The sequence below is a fragment of the Anastrepha obliqua genome, chromosome 4 (genome assembly GCF_027943255.1).
Source record: "Anastrepha obliqua isolate idAnaObli1 chromosome 4, idAnaObli1_1.0, whole genome shotgun sequence".
Lineage (NCBI taxonomy): Eukaryota > Metazoa > Arthropoda > Insecta > Diptera > Tephritidae > Anastrepha > Anastrepha obliqua.
In genome coordinates, this window is record NC_072895.1 from 25,801,743 (window position 1) to 25,822,866 (window position 21,124).

General features: G+C 41.2%; 1 protein-coding gene and 1 pseudogene across 1 annotated transcript; one reads left to right on the top strand and one right to left on the bottom strand.

The window, feature by feature from the left end:
- The first annotated feature begins 1,407 nt into the window (after nt 1-1,407).
- LOC129243515 (uncharacterized) lies at nt 1,408-3,221 on the top strand. The gene has a single exon (XM_054880584.1). The coding sequence runs from the start codon at nt 2,527-2,529 to the stop codon at nt 3,130-3,132; it is 606 nt and encodes a 201-aa protein (XP_054736559.1). The 5' UTR covers nt 1,408-2,526; the 3' UTR covers nt 3,133-3,221.
- Nucleotides 3,222-18,064: 14,843 nt separating this feature from the next.
- LOC129244058 (uncharacterized) lies at nt 18,065-20,926 on the bottom strand (annotated as a pseudogene).
- Nucleotides 20,927-21,124: the final 198 nt, after the last annotated feature.

Sequence of the window (21,124 nt, forward strand, 5' to 3'; positions counted from 1 at the left end):
TTCCTGGTACTTTTATGGCAGAATATAGGTCGCTCGCACTCCCGTGAAGTGATACTTAACGGTATCCACAGTCCACGATGCGAAGAAACCGGAGCTGGGATGGGTTTTAGTGGATGAGCCGAAGCGCAAGTCATACACTTTTCGGCTTTTAAGGGGTTAAATGGGTTTCGTGGGTTCAAAAAATCGATTTTTTGTTTTTTGGCTTATTAATTTCTATAACATCTCAAGAATATTATCCTAAATTTTCAAGTCTATCTGAATAATATTATAGTTTCGGAGATACAGCCTTTGGAAGGTTTGCACTTCAAGTCACTTTTATTGTTACTCAAAACTTTAAACGCGTTTTTCTCAGAACCGTGTTTTCAAAGTCGATTGTCAAATGTTCTCGAAAACTACTCAACCGATCTTGATGATATTTTACACAGGTATTCGAGATACAATTTACTCGTGCTTGAACGAAGGATTTTTGTTTTTTTCAATTACAACTATTTAAAAAAAAAAACAAAATGTCAAGCAAATTTGACCGAAATTTCCATTTTTTTGGAAAAATGTCTGCCAAAATTCCAATTTTTTTACTTTTTTTCTTTCCTTTGTTCAACCACGAGTTTATGGTCTTAACTAAAACACTTATTTTAGTTTTTTCAGTTTTGATGATCCTGCCAGGAGTTATGCTGACAACGCGGACGCACCTTTTTTTCGAGGCGTCACCGGAGGAGTTTTAATTTTTTTTTTTTTGAAGCTTTCAGAAATTATTCTTTAAATATGTATCTATAAGACAGAAAAAAGTTTGAATTAAATAAATAATTTTTTACATAGAAAAAAAATATTCAAAATAGGCCGACGAAACCCATGTAACCCCTTAATACTTTGTGCCACCTCAACAACCAACCGTTGATTTAGAAAACGTGTGCCAAATTTGAAAAGAATCGGTTGAATAGTTTCGGAGTTGTGATTGGCACCGACTTTTAAGAAGTCGTTTCGGGAAAAACGCGTTTGAAAAAATGACTCTGAAAAATTATCGATGCTCCGCATTCGAGGTAGAGTGCCTACAAAGGCTATAACTTTGAGAGTTCTGCTCCGATCTACTTAAAATTTTGACACAACATTCTTGAAATGATTTACTATAAGATGAGTGAAGAAAAAAAATTTCAATTTTGTGACCCTACCCCCCCCCCCCCCCCCCCTTAAATAATTTATGAGTCTCAAGAAATAAAAGCGAGCGCTTAAGTGGTAATGTAATACACCCAACTCATTTTAACTCTTCGCTTTTCTCTCCACAACTATGCTCCACTCTTCCTTAGCTTACCAAAGTTGCCATTTATCGATAACGATTAAACAAAGCTATGCTGTAACAATTGCCGGTACACTATCCGGGCCAAACAAAGTTTAGTCACCTTTGACACAAATTTCAATTGAACCGAATAGAAAAAAGAAAAACAATAAATTGCTAAACCGAAGCGAAAGAAAAAAATATTATAAACTGTAGTGCTAAAGTGTTCGGGAGCAATCAGGCCAGGCCAAGTCATGCCAGTCTGACGTTAGTTTTCTAACATTTTGCGAAAGAGTGAGCGAGCTAGTGAGCCGAGCATACTGGCAAAAGACAAATCAGAGCAAAGGAGCAGCGAAAAAAAAATTAATTTAATGAAAACACAGATCGTGTGGTGGCAGCAGGCAGCAGACAGAAGCAGATAGTGGTGAAGCAACATTGCAATAACAACAACAACAACGACTCATCGTTCACAAGCAGGTGAAATTGCTTGGCGACCAAGCAACTCCACGAACAATAAACTGGGAAAGGGGAAAAACTAAAGCAAGAACAAAAAAATTAAACTAGCACGAATACTGGAAAAAGCAAATAGGCACCAAAAAAAAATCACGAAATCACGATAACAAAAGGTGGCAAACAATAGCGGCGTTACCAGAGCCGCGTTCGTATCGATTAAACTACCAGCAACTCATTCCCGCAGCACAAACAAGCGGCACACGCCCAGCGGATACTGCACGACCGCTGATTTTCTAGGACAGGGCGACTAGCGGCTACACAGCCGGGTATTGCCTGGACTCAAGTGGTAGGTGGAGGTGCTGGCGTTAGTTTGAGCCAAATAAAGGAAGAAGAGTTGATTGCGGTTGATGGTGGCAACTGGATCACGTTTGATTACATGGTGTAAATAACAAACAACACCAGTAGCGACAGGCAGCCAGTCAATTAGAACGTGTGTGCGTGTGTGTGCGGGTCTATGCACGTAAGGCTACGTGACAAGTCCTCAAAGTGAATACGAAGTGTGTTAGACAATTGAAAAAGGTGTGCGGTGTGGTGCACATGCCGTTGCACGCGATATCCAGCTCCAGCTAAGCAACCTAGTTTCAGAGCAGCGCCTTGAGCTCGAACGCTTAAGCCGCCAAGAAGCCAACCCATAGATTTCCCAAAAAGAGTTATAATCGACTAACCAAGCAGACACACAAACCGCGACACAGCAGCCCCATAGACTGGCAGACAGTCTATCTGAGCGACGAACGACGAGTAAAATGAAAGTGGACGCAGACCAACAGAAGCCGACATCAAAGGCGTCGGCAGCAATAGATACAACCACAACCAGGCTAGCAGTGACTACGCAGGGAGTTGCTGCCGCAAGGGTGACCAGAACTAACCCACTTGGACTAGTTAAAAAGAAATCTTGCACAACACTTCTTTGCGAATTGACACGCCTCAAGTCGCAACAAAAGTACCTCGAATGCAGTCAAGTTAAATTGAATCCAGCCAACTACGAGGATCCAACGGCTAGCAATGGTAGCGCCGCTGCATTTCCACTGCCGCCGCTGGGAGGTGAAGCGGTGCAGTTGGTTAATGAAATTGAGTGCTTAAAAGTGCAATTAGATGAAGATTTGAAGGTGTATAGTGAGAATTCGTATCGTGAGGTAGAGGAATTACGAGATTTGGTAAGCGCCATACGCGTGGATGTTCAACAACCGGAACGATTGAGCCAATACACTTTGCCGGTGTTACGCGAACGCATTATCGCCATAAATACGCAGCTGATGCAACTCTGCGATAAAAATCAGGCCGAAATGGAGAAATTGCGCGGCGAATTCGAGCAGTTGGAGCGAAATAATGACATACTTGTGAAAATTTGAATGCCACTTAAGTGTGCGCCTAAAAGAACTGGAAGTGGTTGAGACGAAGTGGGAGGAGAATGCTGGAGAGGTTTAATTCATTATTTAACGCCGGATCATTGTAGCAATGCATAGAAATCCTGCTTAAAAAATGCACAGCCGTATTTATGCATGCAGCTTTTGTGGGCTCATATTCTAGTTTGACCTATCAGTCTAAAGTAGATCTTTGTTCCTCGTTATTTTTGTACTTCCTACAGCCTGAATATGCCACTGCAGTCTTTAGTCGCGCAATTGAAGAAAAAATACTTCATACACAAATAAAGTTTTTGTGTCCAGGTCCAATTGAAATAACTAAATCATAATTTAAACTCAAAAGTGACATCAGACAACGGCTGGCAAACGTTTCAAAGCTAAGAGAGTTTTAAAAATTCAAGCGTAGTATTATTCTTGAGCTGAAAGAAGCTTTTTTTTGGACACCGCTACCACCCACATTTTATTTTCATTTTCCCCTTGATTTGCTGTTGATTTTTTTTCGCTTGTTTGACTTCAAGCCTTCTAACGCTGCTGGATTATAAATGTTGAACTTTTAAAAGCTGCTTAAAAGCTCTGTAAGATTAGCCTATGTGAGTTATTTGTAATATAAAATTATTCAAAATTTCTAGTAACTTTCGCTTGTCCGATTTTCGTGAATGTATTTGTAGTGTAAAATTAAACGTTTATTTGAAATAGTAGCTAAGAAATTACTTAAATGTTTGTAAATTTTTATAATAAAATTATTTTATGTAACTGAAAAAAAATTGCCTAAAATTCTTGCGCAAATGGTTTCATCCTTTGGGGGCGGAGCCGCAGTAAAGAAAATAAATACGTGGAACGTTATAAAAACTAAGTCTTTATTTAATACAAGAAAAAATGTTCATAAAATCAAAAATTAATTATGAGCAAACTGCTATCACTGCTAATGTTGAATTGCCTGAGTGCATTCCTTATTGCACGGATTTCACTTCCACTTGACGAAGTAGTAATGCCGTCATCTTCCGTCTTATCAGATTCAAAGTACTGTCATCATCATCTTATTGAATTCCGACTGGGAATTGACACAATATCAATACCTTCCGGTAGGAATCCTCGAAATGTGGACTGGGACAGGTATGGTGAGCTTGTAACAGAGCGATTACCAAACCTGAAAAAACTCAAATCAGCAGAAATGATTGAAGATGCTACTAAGAAATTAGAAGGTACTTTAATCAATTGCTTTGAGGAACTGTGTCCACTCAGGCAAAGCAGACAGGGGAAAGCGGTTCTTTGGTGGAACCTTGAACTGTCGAAGCTACGTGTACGGTCCAGGAAACTTCTTAATAAGGCCTTGAAGACCAAAACAAAAGAGGACTGGGCCAATCATCGACTTACACAAAGAGAATATAAGAAAAAAGTACGGCAAGCCAAACTTGAATCCTATAGAAATTTCTGCAGTAACGTCGAAGAAATGAGGGAAACAGCGAGACTTTGTAAGGTCATTCATTTAGACCGCTCAGTAAGGCTGGATTCCATTCGAAAACCTGATGGTTCATACACCATTTCCAAATCGGAAACGTTTAATGCGCCTAATGGCAACTGTTTTCCAAACAGAAGTTTTTGCCATCCTAAAAGTAGCCGAATGGATAATCGAGAGGAGATGGAGCGCGAAACAGATTGGAGTCTTCAGTGACAGTCAGGCTGCATTGAAGGCCCTGGAGAACGCGAGGCAAACCTCAAAGATTGTTCAAGAATGTAAGAAGAAGCTTAATTCTGTCGCAAGACAAAACAGGCTTGTACTTATATGGGTTCCGGGACACTCCGGTGTTCAAGGAAATGAAATTGCCGACGAATTGGCCAACCGTGGATCAGCGGTGCCCCCACAGGGGCCAGAGCCAATAATCGGAATCAGTCCCGCAGGAATCAAGAATTGGATCAACGATTATGTAGGCAATCTACATAAAGAGCGATGGTCCGGTCTAGAACGCTGAAGAACTGCAAAGTGTTTTGTGACAAGTCCGAACAGAAAACTGTCAAACTTTCTACTAAAACTTAGAAGGAAAGACATTCGGTTGATGGTCGGCATCATTACAGGACACAACCCATGGGGTCAGCATATGACCACCATTGGAATCATCGAGGACCCGGTATGCCTGTCGTGCTTGGAGGAGGCGGATAGCACTGAGCACTTTCTCTGTGAGTGTCCTGCCTTTGCTAGAGCGCGACTACGAGTATGGGGTTCCGATGTCATGGGAATGAGTAATATTCGTTCTCTAAAACTGGAGGATATTTACAGATTTGCCAAAGAATCTGGAAAATTCTCACAGGACTAACTATCTCTATCTCTGTCTCTACTCTTTCCTATCTCTTTCTCTGATACTTTTCTCCCTCCCCCCTTGACTATCTACCCCCTTTCCAGAGCTTTAAATACAATGGGCTTTTTAGCCTGAGTGTTTTAGGAGCCACCAAATCTCCTGGTGCTCCTTGGCTTGACCTCTTCAAATTCAAACTGTCATCAACTAACGTATCATCTCTAGATCGTTTAGCCATCGTGCGTAGGATAAAACATAAAATATATAAAAAGCCTGCTGGTTGCTCTGGCAGTGACACTGAGCGACTGAATCGAAGAACTGAAATTCGTTCTGACTCTACCGTAGCCTCATATCGTAAATTAACATATTGTAGTAAGGAAGATAAGACTTCCTCGCTAATGGCCGCTAATGTCTTTGAATGCAAACGTGGCTCATACATACGTATAGTAAGTATGAGTATCTTATCGCTCAGAATGACAGACGTCGCATGACTTGAAGGTACGAACTAATTTGGGCGGCTATATGACAACACTCGTCCCAAAGGGTTTAAACTATTTTATTATCGATCTTTAGCTCCTGGGCGATGCTACGACTACGGAAATGCCGCTCAAGTTCGTTTATTTCTGTGATTTTATCGAGATTTTCTCGAACATCTGAACGGAATCGACGAAACCAAAATTGCACGTAATTAGCTGTTTAAGATTGATTGGAGTAAGAAAAGGAGGGCGCCCACGAAAGAGATGGTCAAATGATGTCGAATCAGATCGTAAGCAAATGAACGTACACAACTGGAGAGATGAGAGAGATGGAGCCATGGATAGAATAAAGTGGAGAAAAATTGTTGATAAAGCTATGGACCAAAACGGATTGTGAAGCTAAGAAGAAGAAGAAGCAGAAGAAGCTGTTACATATCTAGGAGTAATCCTCGATAGTAAGCTCCTATGGAAATCACACGTTGAGACAAAGGCATCCAAAGCGCTGACAGCTTTCTGGCAGTGCAAAGGTGTCTTTGGGAAAACGTGGGGTCTCTCTCCTAGCAAGGTCCTATGGATCTACACGGCTATGATAAGACCCATTATCACCTATGTATCAGTAGTCTGGATGAGTAGACTATCCCTAGTGGGAGTCAGGAGGACCTTATCGAGACTACAACGCACTGTGGCCATCTGTTGCACCGGAGCTTTTCCGACTACTTCAGGCCCGGCACTAGATGCTCTGATTGGTTTACCACCACTTGATGCTTTCATCCGAGGAGAGGCCTTGAAGGCCATCTGCAGACTGAAACACAGTGGGAACTGGTACGGCCCTTGTCCGGCATTGGAACACAGAGAAGGCGTGGACATCGATCCAACGATTCTCTCCATGCCCCTTGACTCAATGCCATCAAGAGTCGTACTTGAAAAGAGATACAGTGTAGTGCTACCAGAGGCTCAGTTGTGGGGAGACTCAGAAAATGGGCCCGGCAAACATTGTTTTCGCATTTTTACGGATGGCTCCAGGACCGAGCATGGCTCCGGCTCTGGGGTCTACGTGGAATCCAGCGGGACAAAACTGCACTTTGCTCTTGGAATGCATGCATCTGTGTTTCAAGCGGAGGTGTATGCAGTTCAAGAAGCGATGAACTTTGTTGTGGAAAAACGATGGAGAGGCAGATCTATATGTGTCTGCAGCGACAGCCAAGCAGCGCTTATGGCCTTAGACAGCCCTCAAACCACATCAGGGGTAGTGATGTCGGCAGACATAATAGCCTGATGCTAACATGGGTCCCGGGACACGTGGATATCGCGGGTAACGAGACCTCTGACTCCTTAGCTAAGATGGGCTATGAAGCCAACTTCTTTGGCCCAGAGCCCGCTTTGCCACTCCCCTCTGCGGCCATCACGGCCACGGTTAGCAAATGGGTAACTACTACCCATAAGCGAGCTTGGCAGACTGAGAGTTACCTGTCATATCCAATCGACTGTCGCAAACCCTCCTGTCATTAAGCAGAGGGGAGTGCAGACGGCTGGTTGGACTGATGACGGGCCACTATCTGTGGGCAAAGCACATGGAAAGGTTGGGCATCTCAGACAGTGTACTCTGCCCAGCTTGTGAAGAGGAGGATGAGACGGCGGACCACTTCCTGTGTATCTGCCCCGCCTTCGCACTGATGTGTTAAGAAGCGACCATCTTGGCTCCTTGGCACCACAAGATCTACTCAGATTTCTTCGGAAATCGGGTAGATTTAAAGAAAATTAAAAGGGAATCCAAATGTAGTACAATGGACTCAATTAATGTCTGAGTGCTACAATTCACAATACCAGCGGCCTGGTTGCATTTTCGCATTATCGCCTTTATCAAAGAAAAACTGTAAAATGTAGCGAATTTTCTCTTTGTTGGAATCCATTGCTAACAACGTGTACGTCACAACTGAATGGTATAAACAAAAACAGCAAACTATTTTTTTTAGTTTGGAATGTCACCTTGTCAAATTTTAAAAAATTCTATTGGGTATGGGAATAAGTTTCCGCCCTTTGGCTAAAAGTTACGAATTATTTAATCATTTATTTAATACAAGATATTATGCGAAGTATGTGCCATTGGAAGCTACAACTTTACTCCATCTTTCCGGCGGCATACGGATTCCTCTGACGAAAAATTTGAGTTCTTTTGACTGATCCATTCATTGAGCGAGTTTGCGATGCTCTCGTAAGAAGTGAACCGCTCTCCAATAAGGGCTAACTGCATTGATCGGAACAGATGGTAATTCGAAGATGCAATGTCTCGGAAGTTCGGCGGGTGAGGCAAGATTTCCCTATTCAATCCGTCTAAATATTTCTGAACCGATTTAGCAACGTGTGGCGTGGCGTTGCCATGCACTAAAATCAGTTTGTCATATCTACCGTCCCATTCCGGCCGCTTTTCTTTGAGAGCTCGATTCAAGCGCATTGGCTGCAGTCGGTAACGATCTGCAGTGATGGTTTCAGATGGTTCCAGGAGTTCATAATAGATGACACCCTTCTGATCCCACCAGATGCACAACATAACCTTTGAAGCATGAATATTTTTTTTCGCTGTCAATGGACGTGGTTCACCTAGCAGGCTCCAACATTGTCGACGCTTGGGGATATCATAATATATCAATTTTTCATCGCGAGTGACGGAGCTTTTCTTTTCTGCCGTTCAAGAAGCATCTCACGCGTCACCAAACGTCTCTCGATATCCCTCACCTTCAATTGATGTGGCACCCAGTTACCTACTGTCTGGTTGATCTGTCAACATCGAACTCTTCAGACATATCATCAAGGGTTCGACATGCGTCTTCATCCGATAATTGTTGTAGTTGAACATCTTCGAATTTTTTCGGTGCCCCTAAGCGATCTTTATCACTCAAGTCGAAGTTGCCACTTTGGAAGAGTCGAAACCACTCTTTACAAGTTGTATTTGAATGTGCGTGATTACCGTAAATATTGATCAATATGCGACAAGACAGGTCCTACAGCACTTGGTCCTTCCAACAGAGGTGTGCTCTTCCTCTTCCACGTCTTCCTTTTTGGGATACCGTGCTAGAGCGTCGTTTTTCATAAGGGTGGAATGGCAAAGCCAGCGTAACCACTGTATTTTTTCACGATTAACTATATCCATGTTTCTATATAGCTCATACAACTCCCTGTTTCACCGTACGCAGTACTCCTCACTAAAGCGGAGGATGCCAAAGATCTTATGTAAAATTTATCTTCCGAAGGCTCCCAAAATCTTCTCATCTGCTGTTGACAGTGTCCATGCTTTCGCACCATATAGCAGGACGGGAATAATGGGCGTTTTGCAGAGTGTCAGTGTGGTCTTTCGAGAGAATGGCCCTACTTTGTTTTGCCCTCATTCACCGCAAGACTCACATTGCTCCTCTCTCTCTTTAAACAGGAGTAAGACGAGCTTACAGCGCGGTTAGTTTTGCCGATAACATCGATCTTATGAAAGATAGTACCAGTGCGGTTCAGCTCGGCAGGGCGAAAGATTTTTTCCAGGTAGAAAAAGTCAAGATAGAAAATCCCCTTGTCTGAAATCTCACTCCTCGTATCGAACAGCTCGGAGAGGTTACTTCCAATTCTGACGGAGTTTGTGGTAGCGCACAACGTACACATAGAGTTGGGTATTTCCCGAGAAAATCTCAATCTCGAGAATCGGGATTTCCCGAAATAACGAAAATTTCAATTCTCGAGATGCGGGATTTCCCGAAAATAATTTTTGAGATTTCTCGAGAATTCTCGAAAATTCCGGAAAAATTCCAAAAAATTTAAAAAAAAATCTAAAACCAGTGTAAGAGCAATGAATTTCATAAAATATTATTTTTATTTATTTTTATTAAAGTATAAATTACATAAAAAAATATTTGAAAATATTACTATTTCAATTATTGCAAACAAAAAAGTGAAACAAAAATAATTACAAAAAAATTCAAAACAAAAATAATTCATGATTATACTTATTAAAATAGGGGAAAAAAGTGATTGTAAACATTATTTCCCAAAATGGTGTTTTAAAAAACACAGACTGTCAATGGCTTCGTCTGACAATCGCGTACGCTTTTTGGACACAAAATTACCCGCTGTAGAAAAATTCCTCTCATTTTGAGTCGATGTTGGCTTAACAGTGTTAAAAGCCCCGATCAGTCTTTCAACATTTTGTGTTTTCTCTCCAGTTTTTTCATATAGTTTTAGCTCGTTTCTAAGCGACGAAAACATCTGGTTCGCCGCATGTTGCGCAATGTCTGCTTTCGGTTTTGAGCATTGCTGAACGTATTTTTCAAGCTGTTTCGCCATATCTTCTTCATCGACGTTGTTGGTTGCAAATACGTCATCATCGTCAGAACTAGACACTGCTTGGTCTTCTTGAGTGCTCGTAGAAAATAGACGAACCAAGTAGTTTTCGGCTTCTTTTATCAATTTTTGTGAACAAAAATTTGAGAATAGAATCCGCAGCAAGTAAGTTCACATTTTGGCGACTAAGTGCTTCTACAGCAACACGTATAGGTTTAAGAGCATTTATGATATCCTCGCAATACTTTTCTTCTGCGTCAGTAGTGGCCATAAAATTTAAATTAAGAGTGTCGAGCGCCTTACGAACATGCTTGCTGATGCAAATGTATCTGACCAGCATAGTTTCCGGGCTATTCCAACGTGTTTTGCAACCCAACAGCAAGAAAAGCTTTTTCTTCTCGACCTCTTTAACATAATTCTGCAAGATGGCATTCCGTACAGGCGAGTTCTAGAATTTCAAAACTATCTTGCGAACCTTTTTTACGATTTCAAATGCAGACTTTATAGTGACCGTCTTGTCAGCAACAAATACGATATTGTCGTCCTCGTCTTCCGCATTAATGTCGGAAAATGAAGTACTGGCTGCATTGTTTTCATTTTCATCGGAGCCTCTATCATCCGAATCGTCTCCATCGCTTACGTCACTATCGTATATCCTGTTTGCGACTTTTCGTTTCTGGTACATTACCTCCATGACCGCCAAATGTATGCCGTGATTGTAGCGAATCTATTGATGCGCTGGTGATAGTCTCCCAAATTTGATCATGACACTGGCACCATCACTTGTAATAGCCACGATGTCGGACTGTAGTTTTATATTGAAGTCTGAAAGCTTTGCATTTACGAGCTCATATACTTTTTCAGCGGGACATGATTCCTGAATGCGAACCAGGCCAAGGTTGTCAGATTGTCCATCGTCAAATTATATATGGATGTTCATGTAACGTCGGTTTCGCACGCTTGTCCACTCGTCGATGCTCAAGCTGAACTTACGCTATGCAGATTTAAAATTTTCAATTTTGATCTTCAAATCGCTTTTTATTTTCGTGCAGTACTTCATAACCAAACCCAGAACAGCTTTGTGACACATTGGAAGATGAAATCCTAAGCGGCTGATACTATTACGAATGAACTCACTTTTTGTTATCGCGTTTATTGGAATCCCATCTTTTGCAGCCAATTTTGCAACAATTTGTTCAAGCTATTCAGGCGAGGAAGAAGTATTGAAAAAGTTGTGAAGAGTTCGGGTCTTCTTGGCTGGTGGCTGTTCTTTTGGAGCCTCATGTTCCCTTCGCTTCATGTTGTGTATCCTCTCCATGTGACGGTGAAGTCCACATGTTGACGATGACTTGCATTTAATGATTTTATTGCATTTCAAACATGTTGCTTCGTCGTCAAATCGCTTGAAAAGCTGCCACACTTGGTCGTATTCGTATTCTGAACTCATGATTTTTAATGCTAAAAATTCAAAATTTGTTTTAAATTTTGTTTTTTAAAGGAAGTAACTAACCGGTACTCACAATCAACGATACGTCGATTCAAAACTTAAAAATAAGTAATATTTGGACCACAAAATATTTTATTATACGGTGTATAATTTATACTTAATCAGGTACCACAAAATGAAATGCACCCGCTCACTACAAAAAATAAATTTACAAACGTCGTCTGTGCAGTCTGCGAACAAATTGAAATTGCTTGACTATTTTCAAAGCATTTCTAATTGCTTAACTGCTGCTACATATAAGAAACACATAAAACTAAACTTCATTAGCTTGATGTTACAGTGCTTTCCCTCGACATAGCATAGCAACGCATCTAGCATTTACTCTGTAGTCACCCTAAAACAGAAAAAAAAAAACAAACAAACAAACAAATGGAACAGTTATACTGTTGTGGCTTTTCGCATAGCAATTGAAACTATGGTGTGAATTGTATGTGATTCTGCGAAACAGTATGTAGTGTGCGATTCTTTGTAACATAATGGCCGTTACAGTTTGGTGTTTCCAGGTATTAATCATATGTATGTGTATTCTTTTACTTTTGAAAGAATTGTTTTTTCTCTTAATATTTGACAACAAAAATTAAAAAAAAAAAATGGATTTCTCGAGAAATCTTGAAACATTCTCGAGATTCGGGATTTCCCGAAATGCTAAAAATTTCAATTCTCGAGATTCGGGATGGAAAAATATCGAGAATTTCTCGAGAATTCCCGTCGGGAAATTCCCGAAACCCAACTCTACGTACACAGTCGTATTCCTTTAGCGGGGATAGCAAACTCAGACATAGCGGCATAGAGATGATTTCTATTTGAGCCGTCAAAGACGGCTTTGAAATCGACGAAGTGATGGTGTGTGTCGAGCTGTTTTTCGTGGGGTTTCTCCAGTATTTGGCGTATTGTGAAGATCTGACCTATGGTGGACTTGCCAGGTCTGAAGCCGCACTGATAAGGCCTAAAATGCCTATAATCACGGCATAAAACATCTCATTGGGCAGTGTAAGCAATATTGGAACAAAAACAATGCGATTTTCTCAACAACATTTAGGCGTTTTCGACAGAATAAAGCGGATTTTGTGAATCGATTCATCACTGTGGATGAGACTCTGGCCTATCACCAACAAGAGGCTAACGAGTGGTTTCGAATCTCGTTCTTCGGTTCCGCACCGAGCTCGTGTCTACAAATCGGCCAAGAAAGTGTTAGAATTAGGTTTTTGCGGATGCGAAAGGAATTTCGATTGTGTAGATTACTTGCAAACTGGTAAAACAATAAATTCTGAATATTATTGCAACCTTTTAGGCCAGCTGGATGAAAAAAGATCTTGAAAAAGACCCAGTTTGCAAAAGAAATAAATTCTTTTTCATCAGCCCAACGCACCGTGTCACAAAAGCATATTGACAATGGCTAGAACCCATGAATTAAAGTTCGTATTGTAGGAGCGTCCACCGTATTCACCGGATTTGGCCCTTAGCGACATGCATCTGTTTCCAGACCCAAAAAAATGCTTGCGTGGAAAGCGTTTTTCATCAAATGATGAGGTCATAGGGTCAGGTCAAAGCTGTGAAAGCTTATTTTGCAGCTCTCCCAGATTCTCACTTCAGGCATGGAATTCATTAACTGCAATTTCGTTGGAAGAAATTAAAAAAGTATTTACTTTACGTCCAATAGAAGGAAGAAAAATAGGCCTTCTTGATCGGAGATGGCTTGATGATGTCGAAGCAGCTTGAAAGTGATGAACGTTCATAATTGGAAAAAATGTAGCAAAAGAGAGACTAAATTGGAGGAAGTTTGTTGATGAAAATATGGCTGACTACAGACTGTGAAGCTGAGAAGTAGAAGAACCTCGTTGGAGCAAGTGCATTGACATTCAGGGAGACTATACTGAAGTGGCAGGCTAATCACCTACCCTGTCAGAAATCAAATACAGGGTTGCCCATATTCGACGGACTCATCTGGCAACCCTGTATTTTTTGACAGAGACGTCAGATCGCTTAATGGCATATCGCATTATAAAATGTTTATTATCGTCAACATCAAAAAAATTGTGTTTTTCTTTGATTAAAAAAAAACAAATGGGTCCGTCGAATATGGGCAACTCAGTAGATTAACGCAACCAACGAGGTCCTATGCTCCCGAGAGGAGTGAACAAGGGGAAAAAAATACCGATTAATAAAGTGTATTTCGAACCATAAAATTGTGTTTTGCTTTTGTTTATTTGAGTTGGAACAAGTCAAGGCGAATCTACCTGTATAAAAGGTGGTGTTGGTAAATCAGCTGATTGGTTTTTTGTTTTTTTTTTGCCGTGTCCACGTGGCTTTCAGCATAGAATAGAAGAAGTTGAATTATTATAATTTTTTGTTTTCTACTTCGCCAATACCTTGCCGTGACAATCAAACGTACAAAACATTGTTGTTGGCTCAGTACCACCACCTTCAATAAATGCGCCTTGGAACAAGTGACCTGTTTTGCTCTTAACTCTGCAATTGTTGCTCATACGCCCAGTGATGCCTAATGCATACCTCCTCTTCTGATTAGATATGTATGGAATTGCATTACACTTTTGCAGTTCGAAAATCATCTAATCTCTCTCTAATATTAATTTACAATTGCTATGTACACACACACACACACATACATATACTACAATGATGTTTCAATATGTTCGTACGTGTGCTGTTACAAGTAGTTGCTGCTCCCTCCAAATGTTGTTTCGGGTTTACAGCTCTATTTTAACACCTTGTCTCTGTCTCTGCCTCTGTCCTCTGCTATATTTTGTTGTAATTATCAGTCGCGGTTTTCCCTAACCCCTTTTCCTCCATTTTGCAACATACCAATTTTGTGATTGTTGGTTAATTGGAAACACGCCGACGCTGTCCCGAGTGTGAAGGCATATTTGGCTGTTGTCTCATTGCCCAAACGTGCCAAGCGATCTCTCTATTCATCTGTGCGTATGTATGCATGTATCCATGTGTTTATGATATATATGTATGCGCCTACACGCGTGTGTATGCATGTTGCTAATTGGTAAACTCTACAGCCTCGTGCTGATAAATATATAATTTATAAATTTGCAAGTAGTCGCGATAAAGTGGACAACAATAAAGTTGCGATATGCATGTGATTTCTTCTTTTTTCATTTACAGTGCGTTCGTTTGGTATTTTTCTGGATTTTTTTTGGGATTTTTTTGTTTTTTTTTTTTGGGTTCGGGTTCCCGCAAGACAGCCTCAGTGGAAATCGCGACTTGTAGGAGTTGAAAATCTGCTTTGTTTGTGTGTTTTCGTGTTATTGTTTCTGCTTCTGTTTACTTTATTTTCTTCTTGTTTGTATGTGAGTTGTTTTGTTTATTTTATTTTGAATTTATGTATTTGCTCCATTTATTAACTTGCGTTAAGACACTTTGAATGTTTGCGCTATCTACTGTTGGTAGTTAGAAAACTGCGGAAAGGTGTGGAGTGTAGAGTAAACAGCAAACAGTAAAAAACAAAGTCAAGAAAAAAGGTATGCATGCAAAAATGATAACAACAATGGGAAGAAATAACAAAAAATGAACGAAAAATTAAATGAAATAATGGCTAAGAAAATGGTGAGAAAATCGCTGAATAACACAACCATTTAGTAAGTTGTGTGAAGTGCAGGAAATAATGCTAATTGTTATGGTAATTTGATTAAACAAACAGGTATTTGTATGAACAATTAAATCTACGCATTAGTATTAGTGCATGCAACGTTTTTTTTTCGATAAAGGCACCCTAACTTTACTACCATTCAAGTTGGTTGAAAAATTCCGAAAACTACGGCTTCGGTAGTCTAACGTAAGTGCATCCCAGAGGTTGTGGGTTCGAATCGCACGTAAAGCACGGTCCTCGCACTTTTCCAAATTTACCTACTTTCCCTGTTTCAAAAAAAAAAAAAAAAAAAAAAAAAAAAAAAAAAAAATCCATTCCTCAACCCCAAAACTTTATCCATTCCATCCTTACTCCCGCACAATAGTCAGCGCTTTATTTGCATTGTGGCTGCTAAAACAAGCAAAAAAAAAAGAAAAACACACAGTTACACATTGCATCAGTGGCGCTATCAAGAGGAAGCGGGCAACCGCGGTAATAGAGCAGACACACCACATTTAGCAAAGTCCTCAACCATCTGTGCGATCCTTCTGGCAGAAAAATGTGACGCACAGATGGCACTCAAAGCAGTAAGAAGGCGTTGTTCCTAAGCAACGACAGGTGAGCATTCGCACTACTTAGGGCCAGCCCAGGCTAATCACCTACCCTGTCAGAAATCAAATAGATTAACGAAAGCAACGCAAGACACGTCTTGTCGAGGTCCTATGCGCCCGAAAGGAGTGAAAAGGGGGGAAAAAACAAAAAAAAAAAACAAAAGGAAAAAAATCTTATTAACTAGTGAAGGAATCGCAATTAATATTTCCGCCTTCATTAGAATACACAATAAATTTTATTTCTTTCTGTCAAATCCACGCAGTAGCGAATGGCAGTCATGCACCAACCCATTCGGCTGCCTTCAGTGAGATTATATTGAATAAAATATTTCCATGGCAGCCGGTTCGTTCGTACAGGCATGTCTCGCTGCCGCCTCAGTAAATTAGCTCTGTCTAGGGCGCTGAACCACACGCCTCGTTTATCATCACTAGCGCAGCTGCATGCAGCAAAGTTACTCTCCGTGCTCCTGCTTAGGCCTGGCATTTAGCCGAACGCTGAACCCGAAGTTAAGTTACTGCTGCGATTGCCAGCTCCACCTAAACTGCACTTCGGTTAGATGAGATCCGTGCAACGGGTGGTGCCATCTTAAGACCTGCTCAGGCCTTAAGACACATAGGGAGTGGCCCACACGGATTTTGGCCACATGTTGCTCCCGCCTTCAGGCGCACTAACAGGGTTTGATTGAAAACCTGTTGGCTTATACAACTAATATTCTTCAAAATAGGACCCTTGAGCGTCAATATACAGCTGGTATCGGTCCTTCCACTGCAGGAAACAGTTTTTAAACTCATCCGCCGGAATCGCGTTCAATTCGGCTGTCACAGTTTTTCGAATCGCCTCGATGGAGTCGAAACGCCTCCCTTGCAGCTTTCTTTTCAGGCGCGGGAACAAGAAGAAGTCCAGAGGGAACAGGTCTGGGCTGTAGGGAGGGTGGCGAAGCACCGGAACCCCCATCTTGGCCAATGCAGAGGTGCAGAGGAAGGCGGTGTGCGCCGGGGCGTTGTCGTGATGAAGGGTCCAATTGTTGACGAGGTCGGGCCGAACCTGGGCGACACGGTTTTTCAGCCGAAAGAGCACTTCTTTGTAAAATGCCGCGTTTACAGTGCTTCCTGGAGGCACAAACTGTTTAGCTTTACGCAAAATTTGATCGAGTAATGTTGCTCCAACGATCGCTGCAGTTTCGCCACTGCAAAATCCTAACACACTTTTAAAACAACTTTCACGCGCGGAGCGATGTTGACTGCACCGCTGTTGTCATCGAACTGGGACCGGTTTCTAGTGGAAGGGGAAGGTCCAACGATCATTTTCCCCCACCAGCCAATTCGGTTGATCGCTTGGTAGACGCTCCGCGCGGGAGGCTCATTACTTTTCAATTAAACCCTGTAGCTTCCACGGACTCTACTTCGCGTAGTGCGCTGTTGAAACCTTCTAGCATCACAAATAAAACCTCTACGCCTCTTCGGAGCTCCCTGAGCAACTTCACTTCTCAAATTGCTTCACAATTGCAAGCGCTGGTCTGATCCATAGCATAACTTGGCAGTTGGTTGTGTGGAAGAAGGGGTGGAATAGTCTCAGTTCCTTCTCTGCAACTGTCCTGCTCTCATGAGATGTTGGCTCTCGTTTCTGTACTACGCATGTGGATATAGCAGGTTTAGGTAATATCCACCTGATGAATTTCATCAGTGGTATGAAGAGATTCATATTCACAACTGAGATTAGCAATCGTTCGGTCTTCGCAGAATGCATGATAACTCATGGGTAACTAGGCTTCACCTAGCCCAATAGTTAATTTGAAGGCCGCTTGAGGCGAAATAAGAGATACTCAAAATTAGGAAAACTTGGTTCTACTAGCTTTTCAGCTTCAGAATGTGACTGGGTGCTCCTATACAAAGGAAATATTCCAAACTTCTGACTTTTGTTCTCTTTAGCAGAGCTCCGAATGATGCTGAAGTTGCTTTAGGAAACATTAGCGAACTGCCACAGATCTCTTGGTGTAATGAGAGATTAGCTCTTTATTATCTAGTATGGGTACCAGGATACCTACACCGGGTAGGAGTTTCCTGCAAGCTTATGATTAAGAAATATGAATAAATAGGAATAATAGAATTCTCTTCCCTTACAGGAGATTCATGAGCAAGTCATAAAGTTATCCATCAAGCACATCATCAGACACGGCATAAACCTGACTATTTCGTTCACCTTGGAAAATGCACATCTCATCATATCATGATATTGGTTGTACGGGTTAGGCTAACGCCTTTATGCACTGCGGCCAGATTGATCTTGTTACTTAATTATAAGTATTTGGTATACCGAGGAATCGGACCACCAGCTCCTTAGGAGGAAGCAATTGTAGGTCTTCCTCCTCGCGTAGGTACGAGCCCAGGATTCTGTGTCTTCTGCGGCCTAATGCCTCACAGTTGATGATTAAGTGTTCCATAGACTCCTCTTCATCACAGCAAATTCTGCCCATTTTTTGGCATAAAACTCTGCCTTATGGTTTCCTTCGTGTCTCTCATGTCGTGGTACCCAAATCAGTGAGACCTGATTATGAGTGGCCAGTTTGTTGAGTGCATTGTTACACTCTATTAGGACTTTTGACTTGAATGTGAAGCTATTCAAGGCTTTGCGAACCGATTGGCTGTCAGCAAGTGTTTTAATTTTTACTTTCTCGAATCCTCTTTCGGATGTGACTTCCACTGTTTCCATTATGGCGAAGAGCTCCGCATGGAAAATTATGGTATCTGTACTTAGTGTTAGGGATTTGCGTGCTCTAGGCCCCATTATTCCTGCTCCTAGTCTTTGGAGCGTTTTGGAACCATTTGTGTACCATTTCTGTGAGTCATAATTTAGCCATGTTGAGTTAAAGTTCTACTCTTCCCTAGATGGGAAGATAACTTTGTATCTCTTTATAAAATTAAGTACGGGTTCCGTGTTGTCATTTGCCTGGGTTATGCATACTGCATGTTGAACCCTGTTCAAGATATAGAGGTGTCCAGTAAGATCTCTCGGTTTAAGTTTTTCTTTCATATCAAAAGAGAGTGCTTGCATACGAGGGGTGCCTTTTATATTTCGGGATTTGGCAACCCTGGTGTTGCAATCTGACAACTGACAGCTGTATCGCAAAATTTGACATTTTTTGGCTTTTACGTAATCAGAACGTTTTGAAATACCCGCGCTATTTGTGTTGTTTACAGTAACTTAAAAGATTCATCTCGGTCCAAAAATGGAATTAAATCGTGAACATTTTCGTGCGATTATTTTTTACAACTTTCGACGTGAATTAACTCAGCAACATTGCATGGATGAACTTAATTCATTTTTTAGCGATGAAGCTCCATCAAGGACCAGTGTTTATCGATGGTATGGTGAATTCAATCGTGGCCGTAGTTCACTCCAAGACGAATTTCGTGAAGGTCGTCCAAAATCAGTTGTTGTTCCGAAAACCATTGATGCTGTGCGCGAACTGACATTGCAAGATCGTCATGTGACCTATCGTGAGATTGAGACAATTTTAGGCATTAGTGGGACCAGCATACATTCAATATTGCATAAACATTTGACTGTCAAAAAAATTTGTTCGCGTTGGATCCCACACAATTTGTCAATCGCTCAAAAAAAGGCTCGTGTCGATTGGTCGAAGGAAATGCTTAAAAAATACGACCGCGGGGCTTCGAAACACGTCTATGACATCGTGACAGGTGATGAATCATGGATTTACGCGTATGAGCCCGAAAGTAAACAGCAGTCGACTGTATGGGTGTTTCAAGATGAGCCAAATCCAACAAAAGTTGTTCGCGCACGAAGCACTTCCAAGCAAATGGTCGCCTGTTTTTTCGGAAAAACTGGACATGTCGCAACCGTACCACTAGAACAACGCAGAACAGTAAATTCTGAGTGGTACACAACCATTTGTTTGCCAGTTGTTTTCCAAGAAATTAGGAAAACCAATCGCCAAAGACGGATCACTCTTCACCAGGACAATGCGAGCTCTCACACATCGGCTCAAACAACTGCATTTTTGAGCACCCAAAACATCGAATTAATGGGTCATCCGCCGTATAGTCCTGACTTGGCACCGAATGACTTCTTTTTATTCCCGTACGCTAAAAGCAAACTGAGAGGTCAACGTTTTTCGACACCTGAAGAAGCGGTTGCGGCATTCAGAATTCATGTTTTGGAGGTACCTCATTCAGAGTGGCAAAAGTGCTTCGACAATTGGTTCAAACGCATGCAAAAGTGTATAGATCTTCATGGAGAATATTTTGAAAAACAATAAAGTGATTTTCGATGATTAAAATTTGTTTTTGTTCTCTAATCCCGACATATAAAAGGCAACCCTCGTAGTATCATAGCTTCCTCTTGTATTGCTAAATGTAGCGGTGGTAAATTTAAAAGCGCTTCCATGCCAGCAGTTGGGGTAGTTCTCATGGCCTCTGTTATGCTTAGGCATGCCAGCCTTTGTGGTTTTTACAGTTTTGATATAGCAGTAGTTTGATTTGTTTTGTATCATTGTACTCAACCTCTTGTGGTGTGCCCTCTAAGAAAGAGCACGTGAATGCGAGTGTTGTATTGCTCTTAATGATATTCACTTGCAAACGTGGTTTACAGCGCATCTCAGCATACGGCTTAAATTCAGATTCAGCCTCAGTATCTACAGTGCGGTTGACATTGCAGTTAGTGACGATTTTCTCTTGACGAGTTTGCTTAACCAACTCCACGTCGGCGCCCTCGAGCTTCATGCTAAATCCATTCAAAGTGGTGGGTATTGTCTTGATCTTTTGCAAAATTTCTTCTATGAGGAATTCCGCAAGCTCACGTTCTTCTTTGCTGTGCATGTGTTTGGCGCCTCCGCAACCGCACCTGCAGCTTAGGCTGCTCCAGAAGCATTGGAATTTTTGCACAAGTGCCAAAGTTTTCGGGTGAAGTCACGTTTAGCAAAGACATTTTTCAATGCATTTGAAGAGTTGGCGGCAATCAGACAAAGATTTTGTTAAATTACTCAGTTTGTTTAAATTTAATTTTGCTTTTCGTATTGTAATTAAAATTGAATAGCTGTTTAGACCTTTAAAAAATATTTTATTCCAGTTTAAACAGGTTGAAAGTCATAAAAGTGAATTATCTGATTTACTTTTAAATATATATTAGCACAAATCTACAAGTAATCCGTATTGTA